General features: G+C 38.6%; 1 protein-coding gene across 10 annotated transcripts in view; it reads left to right on the plus strand.

Moving 5' to 3' along the window:
* The window catches only part of EPB41L2 (erythrocyte membrane protein band 4.1-like 2), a 163956-nt gene that overhangs the window by 123538 nt on the left and 25461 nt on the right, over positions 1–14957 (plus strand). For 3 of the 10 annotated variants that reach the window (XM_010834618.1, XM_010834617.1, XM_010834616.1), the window contains exons 13-18: positions 762–824; positions 2733–2879; positions 4212–4313; positions 10561–10614; positions 10824–11393; positions 13258–13380. In XM_010834618.1, coding sequence (XP_010832920.1) covers positions 762–824; positions 2733–2879; positions 4212–4313; positions 10561–10614; positions 10824–11393; positions 13258–13380 — 1059 coding nt within the window. The remainder of the gene's footprint in view (positions 1–761; positions 825–2732; positions 2880–4211; positions 4314–10560; positions 10615–10823; positions 11394–13257; positions 13381–14957) is intronic. The other 7 variants (XM_010834622.1, XM_010834619.1, XM_010834620.1 and 4 more) reach the window with 7 other exon arrangements.

Genomic DNA, 14957 nt, shown 5'->3' on the forward strand with positions numbered 1-14957 from the left:
GTAGCAAAATAAACCGGTTCCTCCCCAAGGAAAGAAATCTATGTAGGGTGAACATTTGTCCCTGATAGAAAGTGAAAGCTAAAATTTGCCTCATTACACTTTGCCCTCACAGCCAGTTGACTTAAATATTTCAGGTTAGAACAGACTGAATTATGCCATTTTTACACTCTCATATTTTCATTCCTGAGTCAAAACATATTAAAAAGCAACACATATCTGGTGACTGAGAAAGAGTGAAGCTTCCCTTCTCTATTCCACCTTTGCAAAGGACCATTTCCATCATTTGTACAACATTGTAGGTGAAGAAAGACCAAAGTGGCTTAATATTCTGCATCTTCTGAGGGCCAGACAATAAAGGTTGGTAATGCTGGTTCACCATTTTAAGTTCAAATACAGCTTCCTTGCACCGGTGATAGCGTTTCCAATAATACTCCCCTTCTCTCTGGCCGCTTGCTGGGTGACTTCAGGCGAAGATGGAAGAGGACGAAACACAGCTGGAGGAGGTGGATGCTATTCCCCCCAAATTAAATTCCTGGTAGTTGCTGCCTGCCATTATGATTGCACGGGGGTGGGGCGGTGCACATTTAGGATTTATTTGTGACTTTTGCTCATTGTGGCTTTAGGTTCTTAAGATTTTTATTTCTCTTTTATTTTAATGTCTTAGACTGTCCAACTCTGGGTCATTTCTGGTGCTTGCTGATTGATACACTTATGTTTATTTGCCTTCCCCCTCCCTCCCTATGTGTGATTTAATTTCACAGAAAAATTCCTTGAGAGTAGAAGGAGATAATATTTATGTCAGACATAGCAATTTAATGTTGGAGGTTTGTATAATTTAAGAAAACAACTCTGTCCGAATGGCTGCCCAGGCTGCTGTGGACGGGGGGTCACGCACAGGCTGGCTGGCTGGCAGCTTTCAAGCACGGTGCACGAAATGCATGGGGAAAATTCAACGTGGGAGTGCATGTTAGCATTCTGACTTTGTTCTGTTAAAGTGGCTTAGGTAGCAATATGTCTATGAGAAGTTCTCAAAGTGACAACTGGGAAAAAAAGAAAAGATTCTGTGTAATCAAATGAATAAAGTTTTTATTCATTAATCTTAAGGTTCTGCAAGTAAACCTGTTTTCTCCTAATGGACATGATCCATCCTTAATATATATTAAACTGCAAAAAATATTTGTCAATCTGGCATTAATTCATTTGGCCCTAGATAGGTGTCTGTTTTTTTTTTTTTTTTGGTAAAGTGAAGAAGTACCAAAATCCCTGCAATTAGGAATGTGGTCCACTTAAAAATCTTCCTTTTGAGAAGATGCTAATTAATGGGATTGTTTTGATTAAAAAGAGAGAAGCAGTGAAATAAAGTGAGAAAGAAAAGAGGAAAAAGAAGCCTAGCTGCCCAATTAGGAAGGTGAAATGTATTCCCCATGTCACACGAGAATGGTTTTTTGTTTCTTTTTCCCCCTTCTTTTAGGATAGGATATAGCAATGTATTCAGTGGAAAACTCCGGTCCTCAGTAATTTGACTAATCTGTTGGGTTGCTTTGGCCAGCTTTAATAACTGTTGGAGATGTATTTTTGCATAACTTACTAAAATGCTCTAAAGAATAATACATAACAGCGCTTTAAACAAATGCAAGAAATGTGCCTGATCTCAAGCCACAGTCATTTTTCCATGCCATGCAAAGATTTTTAGATTTTCCTGAGTTTTTGCAGATGGCAATAGAAGCTCCTAGATGAGCTATCCGTACTATGCTTGTGCATGCATATGGAATATTTCATTTACTCAGATGCATGACCTATTTCTCAAGGAGTAGTGTAATTGAAAGCTATAATCCACAGGTGGCCCTATGATTTTTGAAATGTAAGAAAGCACTTAAAGTTCAGTTAAAACTTTTTTGAATACTACCTTTTATTCCTACAAATACCATTTATCAGGACCAATCTAAAAAAAAAAACCCCACAAGCAACATTTGTCAGGGCCTATTTCAATGAAAATTGACCTGGTAGTTTTTCTCACATCTTCTTTTAAGGACCATTTGATATGTGGGTGGCTGGGTCCCACATTTATGCTTGGCAAGGACGTGAAACCAAGATGACGTTCATTTATTTTAGAGAAAGACCAAATAGAAGCAGCTTCTGGCAGCTGTTATGTTTATTCTATAAGGATTAAAAACCATTGCTGGAATTTCCTGAAAAAAGTCAACTGTTTTTTCCCCCACCACCATTCCCTCCTCTTTTTATCTGATCCTGGACCGGATTTCCCATCAGGCCCAATATGCTCTGAGTCCACCTTTCTCTAATTTTACTTTCTTCATTATATTCACAGAATGCAACTCTAGTAGTAGCCCAAATCTGAAAGGTGAATTTGCAGGAACAAAATGCCTTTTAAATGTAACTATGAGAAAGAAGGTTTATTGGCCATGTTGAGTTCCATGGCCTCCTCTTCATGATTTCTTAAACAACTCTGAACAAAGAAATCAGAACCCTTTAAGGCGTGAATCATAAAAAAATTACACATTGGCTTTAATTTTCAAATTTGGACAAACTCATATTTGTAGGTGGTGATATGGCTTTTGAGACTTGGCATTTTTCTTGCTTTATTATGTTTTTTTAATCATAAGTTTGCTTTGTCTTATTTTTGGTTTCATTTTTTATTTTTATCCTATTGGGTTTTTTTTTTTTTTTTTCTTCCTTTTGGATTTTCCCCCTTTTATTACGTTACATACTGCTAGGACCTGGATAAGGCCCAGGAGGAAATACTGAAACACCAGGCTAGCATTAGTGAACTCAAGCGCAATTTTATGGAATCCACACCTGAACCACGCCCTAATGAATGGGAAAAACGACGTATCACACCTCTGTCCCTACAGACACAAGGGGTATGTGACTAGCTATTTGTTGGCTGTATGTCTCACTCCAGCTGTTCATAAAACTTAGGTTGTTAATCTGTTATGTTGATTCTTATGAGAAGTTAGAAAATATTCCCATTTTTAAAATGTAACTGCTAACAATTTTTTAAATACTAAATATTTATTAACAGCGTGTAATACTTATTGACATAGTTCTTGGGTAAATTGTATGAGTTTCAAAACACTTTTCAACTACCTTCAAAATAATTTCACTATTTTACTCGAGTAAATTGGTAGTAATGAGCTGTTACATCAAGTGACTTAAAAACCAATGTATACTGTATTTAATAAGTTTTTAAATTATTGACGTCTGAAGTAAGTGTTTAATAATTAAAGAATTAGTAATTAAAGGGATGTAGTAATGTAGACCATATTTAGAATGGTTTAAGGTTATTACTGTGAGGATAAAGAGTTAAATTTAGCTTTGAAGACTGCTGAGCTCTGTTGAAAACTGGCAAAATGTTAATTATATAACTTATATTGAAACTTCTTAGTAATAAAATCCAGATTAATGTTTTAAAAATATTTTCACCCGTCTTTCCAAACTCATCCTTTTTCTTTCCATGGTTTATTTCTCTCCGCCACCAACATAAGCATTGCCCTTAAAATACATTCTTAAAATGTTTCTTCATTTGCGTCTGCATCTGTTCTTTTCTGATGCTCCAAAGTCTCTCCTTTTGTCAACCAAGAACTTCATCAGCTCGTCTGTTTTGCTTGAGGAAATCGTGATCATCCTATGTTTAATACACAGTTTTAAAAGTATGTTCAGGTGTTACCCAACAGTTTCTCTCCTTTTCCTTTCACCCCTCTCTTCTCCTTAAATTCATCATCTAGTCTGACTTTGAATGTTGCCAAATTGTAGGCATTTGAATTCGCTATTCTCATGCTTTTTTATTCACCCTTTTCTTAAAAAGCAAAGCTGTTATTTGCTTTAAATTTCTGTGTGACAGTGGAAGGGACAAATCTCTTTAAAGCAGACGAGCAAAAGAAAAACCGGTAAACCGCAAAGATTTTTGACAATATTAAGATTTAAAACACCATAGCGGCATCTTCTGAAGTTGTACTACTTTTACGTTCTTGTTTTCAGCTTTTCTGAAGATATTAATGTCCATATTCCAGAATCAACCCTAGAGTGTTGTGTGTTCTGGGGAAACTGACGATGTGCTGAGACTGGGTCCCCCTTGTATGTGCCGCTTCGTCTGGTTTGTTTCGCTGACCCACACCGCCATTTTATGTTTGTGTTGCTGTAGGTGTAACGTGTTTGTCTTATTTGTTGATTATGTCTATTGTTTAAAACGATAGAGCAAAGGAGACCATCTTTTCAAGGATACTTTATCCATGAAGGAGAAGCATCAGATGGTGGCAGCACGGACAGTTGAAGAAAAGACCCAGGAGGCAGACAAGGTGTTCACCTTGCATCCTTGGATCTACTCTTGCTTTTTCCCTCTTTTCCTTGATTTCTGTCCGCAGCCATGAGATAGGTCTTTTCCCTTGTGTATCAACATGAATTTTTAAAAATAATTTTTGAGTGCTTGAAAAGGTAACTCCATGTAAGATAGAAACATGGGATTATTAGATGAGAATCACCATATTGCAGAAGGACTTGATTTGAAACTCCACAATTTGAAATGCAGACATCTCAACCAATTTAGGTGATAAGTGACCCCTAATTTCAATGCATGTGTCTGGCAGTTGGGAAACCATGATTTCATGAAAATGCACTGTTTGCAGAAGGCACACTGTGGTGGTGTTAAAATAACAAACTGTGTGTGACTTAGATTACAGTTTTACTACATTTGGAATCCTTTTGAATTTTTATTTTTAAGATTTAAAAAAAAATTTTTAATTGAAGGAAAATTGCTTTACAGAATTTTGTGGTTTTCTGTTATACATCAACAAGAATCAGCCATAGGTAGACCCATTTTTAATGGGGCAAAAGATTTTGGTGCAGACAAGCAGCCCCTCAGATCTCTTTGTGCTCCTGCATATATGAAGTATCTGGCATTTCTAGAGAAGTTAGCTTTCTGTTGCTTTTCCATTCTTATTCCTCTGTTTCTGAGTTTGTTTAGCCAGCTGATCAACCTGCTGTTTGTTGGGACTAGAATGCCTAGAGTCTAGTGTGGGAGATAGCAGACATGCAAATTAGTGACCGGAAAATTTGGGGTACAAAGAAGTATTAGGGAGATGAAATACTTATTATACATTATAGGAGGATTGAGAAGGCAGGTGAAGAGATAACATTTGAGTTGAGGCCTTAATGATGAAAAAGAAGGTGGACATGTGAAGTTTCTTCCATGTGTAAGGAAGAGCAGATGCAACAGCCCCAAGACAGGAATTTCTTTAAAGGACTGAAAGACCAAATGACAAGGTCTTAGAAGAGTCATAGAGGTCAGACCCCAGATCTTGGCAGGATCTTTAAGAGCATAGTAACAATTTGGAATTGTTACAGGAGTGAGTGAGGGGAAGCCATTGGAGAGCTTGAAGCTGAGTAGTGATATAATCCCACGTGTCTGACGAAAATCCCTCTGGTACTGAATGAGGAATGGATTATAGGGGATGTGAATGAGAGCACAGATTGGAATAAGGAGAATGTGTTTCCCTCCCACCTCATCTGATTTTGTTAATCAGTAGAGAGTATTACTCATCAGAACGTACACTGGGGGTGGTGGAGGAGGCAGAATAAGCAGAAGATGAAGCTTTGCGCTAAAAGGATTTGAGGTCTAGGTGAGATGAAATATTTTTGGAACACCACAGATGTGAAAGATAACATCATAAAGTTAAACTAAGTAGCATCTTTATATACTTGAAAGATTAGTTTGAAATCTAAAGCAAATCAGACTCTGTATCAAATGATTATTTTAATACCATAATGCTTTGAAATATTATATAGTTTTGAAAATGTATCCTCCTGAGAAGTGAGTCAGATGACATCATTTGATCAATTTAAAGTGATGTCCTTACAGTAGGAAACTTTGGGATTTTGGTAAAGATGTTTTAACATTATATTTTCTGGATGTCATCATTTAGGAGTGTACAATATAAACCGTGTACAGTGAAAACTATCCATTATTGTAGAAGTTAACATTAAAATGATGTCATGTGAAATTTACATCTGGAATTCACCCACTCTTAAACTCCTAAATGGTTTATCTGCAATTGAAGTTATTGCTTTTTTCTTATTCTTCTCCTCTGTAGCACATGATAGAAAATATGCACTTATTTGACACATGTATGGGTTGTTGTAACTGCAATCATCCATTCACCCAATAAACATTTTTTGACCACTTACAATGTACTTCCTCTCCCACTCCTCAACACATCATTACTATTAGTTGAAAGTTAAGTAAGTCTACTGGAGTATTTTGACTTTTAACAGAGTATCTTTTAAATTGCTATCTTTCTTCCAACTTCATTTTGCTACTTAATTTTTCAGAGTTTCTTGATTTTCTTTAAATTGCAGTCCTTAATAAAATGCAAAATAAAAATTATACATATGTATACTTTCTCCAGATTTCCAAATGTCTATAAGGGGTTTTATAGATTAAAAAAAATAATTGTTTCTTGTTTAGAAATCAATACATCAAACTTTCAAAATGACTTCAGTATATTATGAATGATTTTGAGAATAGGGCAGAAAATTTGAAATCAAATTACTTAGTCTTTAATAGGCAAATTGGGGCTTCCCTGGCAGCTCAGATGGTAAAGATGCCTACAATGCAGTTAGACCCAGGTTCAATCCCTGGGTCAGGAAGATCCCCTGGAGAAGGGAATGGCAGCCCACTCCAGTCTTCTTGCCTGAAGAATTCCATGGACAGAGGAGTCTGATGGGCTTCAGTCCATGGGGTTACAAAGAGTGGACATGACTGAGCGACAGGCATACATACATATAGGCTAATTATTATTATTAAATATTATTAATTTTTTGGTATAAATATATTCTCTTATATATTGTGAGAATTATGACATACTTGTATAGGGTTTCCCTGGTGGCCCAGACAGTAAAGAGCCTGTCTGCAGTGGAGGAGACCCAGGTTTGATCCCTGGGTCGGGAAGATGCCCTGGAGAAGGAAATGTAACCCACTCCAGTATTCTTGCCTGGAAAATCCCATGGATGGAGGAGCCTGGCAGGCTATACAGCCCATGGGGTTGCAAAGAGTCAGAAATGACTGAATGACTTCACTTTCTTTGAACTTGTATAAAATTTCTCTCAAGAGTCTAGTAGAGATTACACAGACTAGTTTTAAGGTACTTTTGGAGATATTTTATTGAATACTTAGATGCATGATACTTATTTAAATTCCCCAGTGATCTTTTACCTAGTAGGACACCATCTCCACCTATCTGACCCTAGGGATGATATAATTATGGAGACTGTTAATTCAGCTGAAATTGTCCAGAAGCTTTTTTCTCTCCTGACTATTGTAATTGCTTATGCACCTTGCTCTCCTCATCTCTGAAACAATTTAGCATGCTCCGCATCTCCTTGTAGCTACCACTCATCCCGGTTAGGGCACTGTCCCACGAAGCACCCCAGAGTGCCATTCATTGATTCATTCATTCGTCTCTGATCTCTGAGCTGTGGGGTTTGTTAGGACATATTATTGCACACATCTAACGTGAGAGGGAGCTACCTGATAATTCCTTACCATTGGTATTCTAGGTATAATATCTGAGATAGTCCCCAGCTTCCCTGTTGTACCCTCAGGCAGATTAGGGACCATCATTTAAGGGCTAGAAAGGCGAAGATTAAATTCACCTTAGTAGCTTTTCAGAGACAGATTTTTTTCACATTGCTTAGTGTTTACCCTCTGAGGTTTGTCTTCCTGTTTAGAATTTTTTCCTTTACCCATTTCTTACTGAAAGAAAAAGAGACACTGTTTCTTTATTCCATAGCATATCTAGCATATCTGAGGGAACTTCAGTGGGTTACTGTCACAGTGCTTGTGGTATGGACAAAGAGGTATAGGGAAGGGAGAGATCATAGGAGCTGAAATAGTTCGTGAAGGCCATACACAGAGCGTGGAGTGGACCTCAGAGTGACGACAGAATTGGCAAGGCCCAGAGTGCCTAGTTAAGAGCGTTGGAGGCAGGGGTTAGGGACATAAGGTCTAACACTGAAATAAGTGTAGCAAGTGGAGGGGCCCCGGAAGAGGCTGTTATATTCAGAAAGGCCCATGCCCAGAAGCTCCCTCAAGATTATATGAAGTAGCGTTTGATGGGCAGGTGGGTCAGTCATGCTCAGCTTGTGATAAAGTTTCAGTGAGAAACCAGAGAGTTTAGTGCATTTCTGAAGGTTAGCGCTATGAACAACCCTCAAACAGGGTGGAAAGCCAGCATTCAGGCAAATGGCCACAGATGCCTGCTGCAGCATCTTTAGAATCCTTGCCTTTCTTTCAGTGTATGCTGCTCTGTGTTTCTTTCTTGCCTAACCTTCCCTTTCTTTCAATAGGTCACCGCTGTCTGTTCTGACTCATTGCTAATTCTTTGCTCTTCCTTTTCTGACCTCTCCAGAGCCTAGAAGAGGAGATAACATCCATTTTGTTTAGTGAAAAGGGCTTTTCTGATAGCATGAAGGCCTCCTTCAGCTCAGCCACCACTTGGACAGCAGAGGGCACTGTTGTGAACTCTAATGCACCTTCTGAAAAGCTTTCCTCGCCCTTCTCACGGTTGCCTGAGGTGCATTTTGATTTGTTTCCCATTTTTTAAAAGTCACATTTAAGAGTGATTTTTATTTTTTGAGTATTAAGGAACCCTTTCCTCCAGTGCTTTCATTGGTGAAATTAACTCTTCCTGGGAGAAACATTCAAGAAATAATGAGTGAATTTGAACACGAGGAAAAGATACCGATTGGATGTTTCTCTTGCTTTCTATTCTCCCCTCTCCAGTCTGCCTAAATTGAGAGAATCATTTAAACCAGTCACAAAGGTACAGAGTCTGGGGTGTTATGTGGAGGGAAACCCTCAACCACGTAGAAGCTAAAGCATTTTTTGCAGAAGTTTTCAAAGCCAAAATGTCTTTTAAACATCTTCAGATGGCTTATTATTTTAAAAATTCTGCTCATAGGGAAAAAGTTGAAGTGCTTGCCATAGTCAGTTTTGATTTTGGGGGGAATGACCCCTAAGGGATTCCCTGAACTTGGGCAGAATCCATCTGGCCATTTGAGGTTCAGTAATAAAAGTAATAATAGTGAAATATCTCCTTTAGAAATGTTCTGATCACTGGATATCTTTATTTATAAAGAAGTTTGTAAGGAGTTACAGTTGAATGTTGCCTAAGTAGCACAGTCTATTTAGAGGTTTCCAGTTTAACATGCGAAACCTCAGCTTTTCTGTCAGTGACATGATTTACATGGTATTAATGTTGAGCTTTGAAAATGTTCCCTTACCATACATGTAAGAATAACAGTGCAGGTCAAAGATGGGCTGTGAGTATATGTTGTTAGGTAACCTTTTAGGATCTATTGCTCATGGTTTTCCATGTTGCTGGAGCAGATAAACATGAGCTTGTGTTATTTACTGTAGGAAGCAGCTCCAGTCCAGTTAGTGTCTTGGCAGCTTCACAGTGTGGTTGTTTCTGCCCAGAGGGTTCAGAGGTGCAGTGCTCTTCATTCAGCACTGAGATACCTTCCTAAATAAGTAGGGCTACTGTCTCTAGCTGAATTTGTAAAGTCAGAGCACAAAGCATTAGTGCTACTGGAATGCCAAAAACTTGGCTAGGAATTATTTGTATCAGTATAAATTACCTTTTCAAAAAATAAGGAAAATTTTAATCTTTAAAAACAGATTGCTTTTAAAGAAAGTTTCTACCCTGAGTATCAATTCTGTAGTATAGCAAGTTATATTTCTAATGTATATGATCTTCAAGCATTTATTTGAACATTTAGGTGCTGTACTTAGCGAAAGTAAATTTACACCCCCAAAGTAGATATCTGCAGGGGGTCAGCAATGAGCATCTCAAATAATAAACTTGGTTCATTTCAATTTTCAAATGGAGGAGCTAAATTCTAAACGAAAACACTTGGAGCCATCACTGACACCCACCCTAATGTTATAATATCCCTTTTTGCTAATCTATAACACAGTTTGGGATGCTAATAACCATTTCTGAAATGGCAACACTTTTGTGTTAATAACTATCTGAGACCAACTATAATTTTGCCAATTAAAACTGACTTTTAAATAAGCCAGCAAAATATAAAAATATCATCTTATTGATAATTCATTTAGGAATCGTGTTCAGGCCATGCTGTGGTGTTTTTTTTTTTTTCCCCTCAAGTCTGATTAAAATCAAGCTGTCAATAGATTTTAAAAGTCTTAACATATAAACTTTAAAATAATGAGTAAGCTTTGGTATAATTCCATTCCCCACCCCCACCCCTCCCCCACACCTTTTCAACAGGAAGGAGCTTATAGATCTAAGTATAATAAAAGCATTTCATTTCTTTGGGAGGATGCTGGCTATTTTTGTGTTTTTGTTTCCTTCCCTAAGCTTCTTGCATTTGTCTGGATTGTCCTTCACGTGACCTTGAACAAAAGGCTTTTAAAGCTGTTGATTCTTGCTGCTCTGCTTTGCAGTGTCAGATGTTTGTCTTGGTGGGTGTCGAGGTAAACCTTTATTGATTTTGTGTCCTCGGTTGCTTTTTGTTCCGCAGAGACGTGCTCCTGAGTCCGAAGGGCCTTGCGCCGGAGCCACTGATGCTGTTAAGGTTCTCCCCTTTACCATGTTAACACCATTGCTCGACGTTTCCAATCCTGCTCACGTTTCCCCCCCGCTTCCCTTTCAGTCCGCCATCATCATCATCATCTTTGCTTTTCTCCATGACATGAAACCTGCCATCGGTTAATTTGGGTTGCCGTCGTTTTTGATTTATTCATCTATTTTTGTTTCCCCTCATCCATTTTTGTTTCTGTGCAGAGTTCACTTGAGACTCTGAATGTAGTGGAGGAGAAGAAGCAGGCAGAGGTTGGGAAAGACGAAAGAGTAATCCCCGAAGAAATGAACGGTAAAGAGCTGTCCCCTGGGCGTGGTCCTGGGGAGATGCGGAAGGTGGAGCCAGGGACGCAGAAAGACTCCACCTCCCTGTCTTCTGAGAGCAGCAGCAGCAGCAGCGAGAGCGAGGAGGAGGAGGACGTGGGGGAGTACCGGCCCCACCAGCGGGTGACTGAGGGCACCATCAGGGAGGAGCAGGAGGAGGACGAAGAGGAGGTGGAGGAGGCACCCGGCCAAGCAGCCAAGGTAGTAGACAGGGAGGACCCAGTGCCAGCAGCCAGCCCAGTCACACACGCAGGGGCCAGTGTCGGCCCAGTAGAAACAGTGCCCCAGGAAAAGGTAGTGGCCCCCCAGATCCCTGCTGAGAAGAGTGTAAACGAAGGCGCTGTTAAGCAAGACACCGGCGAAGAAACAGAGGAGGAGCCGCAGAAGGTTAACGGAGAGGTGGCTCATGTTGACACTGATGTTTTGCCACAGATTATTTGTTGTTCAGAGGTAAATGGGAGCTCAACTCTAGAGCTGTTTCTCAGGTGGAGAGCACCTGCCTCTCCTCCTCCTGTCCTCCCCGTTCTCCTTCAGCTTTTCCGACAAGATTCTGAATTTGATCTCTTCAGGGAGGAAGGGGGATGGCCCTGCTCTGTCGATTTTTCTGCCCTCTGGGGTCACAGTTTCTGGCATCTTTACTGCAACTGGATCTCCTGATTGATAGAGTAAACTTTCCGACAGCAGCCACTTCGTTTTTTTTTTTTTTTTTCCCTTCTCATTTCATACTGAAATTTTTCTTTGCACGTTTTCAGATTTTTTTCAAGGCTTATCTTTAAGTTGCACTGCCTCCTCATACTAAATGCCTGAATTCTGTTCATTAGGAAATTGTGTGTGTATTGTTGAAAAATGATCAGTGTGAGTGTTGCTGGTGTCACGACTGGGTTTGACCTTCTGGCTCATTCTCTCTTCAATATAAGATTTTCAGGAATGGCAGCAGGCTCCTATTACCGTGGTGCTCAGAATTCAGCATCTAGCAATGATGAAAACGTTATTTCTTGAATACCACTGGCATTTCAGGTTTTAGATTCCAGGGATTGTACAGTCTGGTCAAGGGGCTTAGCTTTCCTTCTGGGCAGTGAAAAGCTAAGCAGAGGATACCCTTTGCTTTGCATTCTGTCCTTTAGTCAATTCTGGATTATTTGCAAGTTTGGTTATATGTTTTGTGACTTGTCTCGATCAAGCATGAGGCTTTCCCTTTTTTCTCTTCAAGAAACAGAACTTTCCACACTCCTCTGAGATAAAGTCTTGGCCATTTAGATGCAGGGTTCCTGATTTGGGAGTTAAAGTTATGCTGAGGAAAGATTTACTTCTATGTGAATGTTCCTCGATTCTAAAGTTAAATGCCGAAAGTAGAGGGTTTTCCATGTTTGCTCTCATTCATGGGGTGGAAAATTTTGAACTGACTTTGTCTTGAAATAATTAACTGGATTTATGTTACTTTTAAATTTCTGATTTCACTTCAGCAGATGACATTTTGAAAGTCTTTGAATGCTTTGAACTATTGCTTTCTGCAGAGATTTCCTCTTTAAATTATTACACTTGGGAATTTTCTCTCAAGGAAAGCACTCTAGTGTTTTGGTAGCAGTATAGTCTGTATTAAGCATACATGCTCGGCAGACTCCAGTGTTAACAGCCTGTGACCCTCTGTTTGGATGTTTTAAATAGTTCAGAGCATTAATGCATCAGTGGTGGAGTAACTCTAGAGATGTATCACATTTTAACTTATGTAATACAGAAGAAACACTGTAAGATTTAGATGAGTATAACTGAAAACAATGCTGCTTGAAGATATTCTTTCTGAAAGTGAAATCTCTGTATCAGCAGGGCAGCAAGGGCTTTTTGGGGACAGAGTGCTGCTTAGTCTACCGACCGGGTGTGCCAATTAAAGACCATGAGCCTTCACACAGACCATGTGGTTCTTTAAACTGTAATAAAAACAGAGGCAGGTCACTTCTCATCATTAATTCTGTTTTGTTTTCTTTTCAATTTGATCACTACTTGCTTAAAGCTAAAGTTTCTATATCACTGTACGCCAGGCTTGACACGTAAGTAATTTGGGACCGTCGTAATTGGAAACCTACCACAATTTCAGGAGCCATTATGCTAGCTTATTCTTCATATATATATCTATACACATATATATGATTTTGAAGGAAAGTGTTTTTCTTTTGTGTCATTCTTATTATTTCCTTTTGCTCTTTTCATTTGTGTATGAGTGTGTGTTTGGATATATTTCAGTTATTTTTGAAGGCTCCATTAAGCACATTTATTTTATTACCTCTAGAATTTATGTTTCCCTTCCTTTTCACTTCAGCCACCAGTGGTAAAAACAGAGATGGTAACAATTTCTGATGCCTCACAAAGGACAGAAATCTCCACCAAGGAAGTCCCTATTGTCCAAACGGAGACCAAAACCATCACATATGAGTCTCCACAGGTACAAAAGCTCTAGACTTGGACAGTTTGAGTTCTTTTTTACTTTGTTTCTGTTTTCATTCTGTCTGCTCCTAGTTTACATTTCTGACTTTGACATAGCTTTTTATATTTTCATTTTGTAACTGTACTTTAGCCACATACCATGCTGCAATTGAATTGCTGACCCAGTAATTATGGGGTAAGAGTATATGTGATTTTTTTAGGACAGGCTGTACCAATGTTGCTCTTATTATTCTTATAAACCATTTCTGGCTTGATATATCCAGGAATGTTTATGTATACTTGGGGAATACATCATCTTACAAAGTGGATTGGATCTGATGTAATTTGTGGATTCATAGAATTAGGCTTTTATCCCTGCCACCCTCCCACCCCTGACTTCATGAAGACAGAGCCAATCAACTCACTTTTGTTTGCGTATTCACGTACACATCTGTGCTTCTCCTCACAGTTGATTATTTTCTGAAAACATATGTCACCATTCTTACATAAATATGATACTGTGCGTCTAAATATCACATTTGTGTGTTTGATTTTTGGTATTCACACATTGATTCTGTAACGATTTGAAGTAAGAATTAAGATATTTAACCTTAAGAGTAACGAAAAGGGGGAAATAGTCATCATTTGAAAATGGAACCATTTAGAAACCCAGACAACTCTTTTCTCAACTGAGAAATTTAGTGTTCTAGAAGGTACCATCCTAGAGGATTGCAGATTATTGTCCTCTCAAAATATTTTTTTCCAAGCTGTAATGCATTTATGTGTGAAACAGTCTTTAAAAAATTTTTTTTAAGATATGCTCTCTGTAAATGTGCATAGATTCCCCTATAAGCACAACTAGGTTTCTTACGAATGGGTGTGGTGGGAGAGCCTGTATTCATGTGTTTCTATTGTGGTAAGTGCCCTTGTAAAGAAATACAGGAACATGAGCTAACCTCGAAAGATTTCCTCCTAACTTATAGTAAGAAAGACTCTAAACCTTCCAGTTATTTCCTGTGTCAGTTTCAGGAAACTGGAGACAAATATGTTTGGTGGTCTTAGCATAAACTTGTAGGCCATTAATGTGCTTCATTATTTCCCCTAGTAAACTCTAGAATTTTCTAGTATCAAAGCAAAGAAGTTAAACCATATATAGACATATGTATATGTCCATATATGTATCTGTATCTGTGTATCTATGTATATGTATCTATATACATATATATATAAGATTTATGTATGAGCGATATATGCACACACATACATAGAGAGAGTGCATGCGCAGGTGTGCATGTGTGCCATATGCATTGTAGCTGTGTATATGCACAAACTATTACAGGAACAGTGTCATTTAAAAAAGAAATCTAAAGATAAGCAATTAACCAAATCACTTAAGCTTAGTCTATGCTAGGCAGGCTCTGTTGCTTAGTAATATGAGAAAACATTTATTTTTACCCACCTGTGCTTAAAAACAACAAAGCCAGTACTTCTGGTCACTGTGGAAACTTCTCTGCTTGGTTCTCTGGTTTCTTCTTCTAGATTCTGCAAATGGCCCTCAGTCAGATTTTCTCATGACTCCCCTGTCGTTCTCAGTCC

Source organism: Bison bison, unplaced genomic scaffold (assembly GCF_000754665.1).
Source record: "Bison bison bison isolate TAMUID 2011002044 unplaced genomic scaffold, Bison_UMD1.0 scf7180017864035, whole genome shotgun sequence".
In the NCBI taxonomy this organism is placed as follows: Eukaryota; Metazoa; Chordata; class Mammalia; order Artiodactyla; family Bovidae; genus Bison; species Bison bison.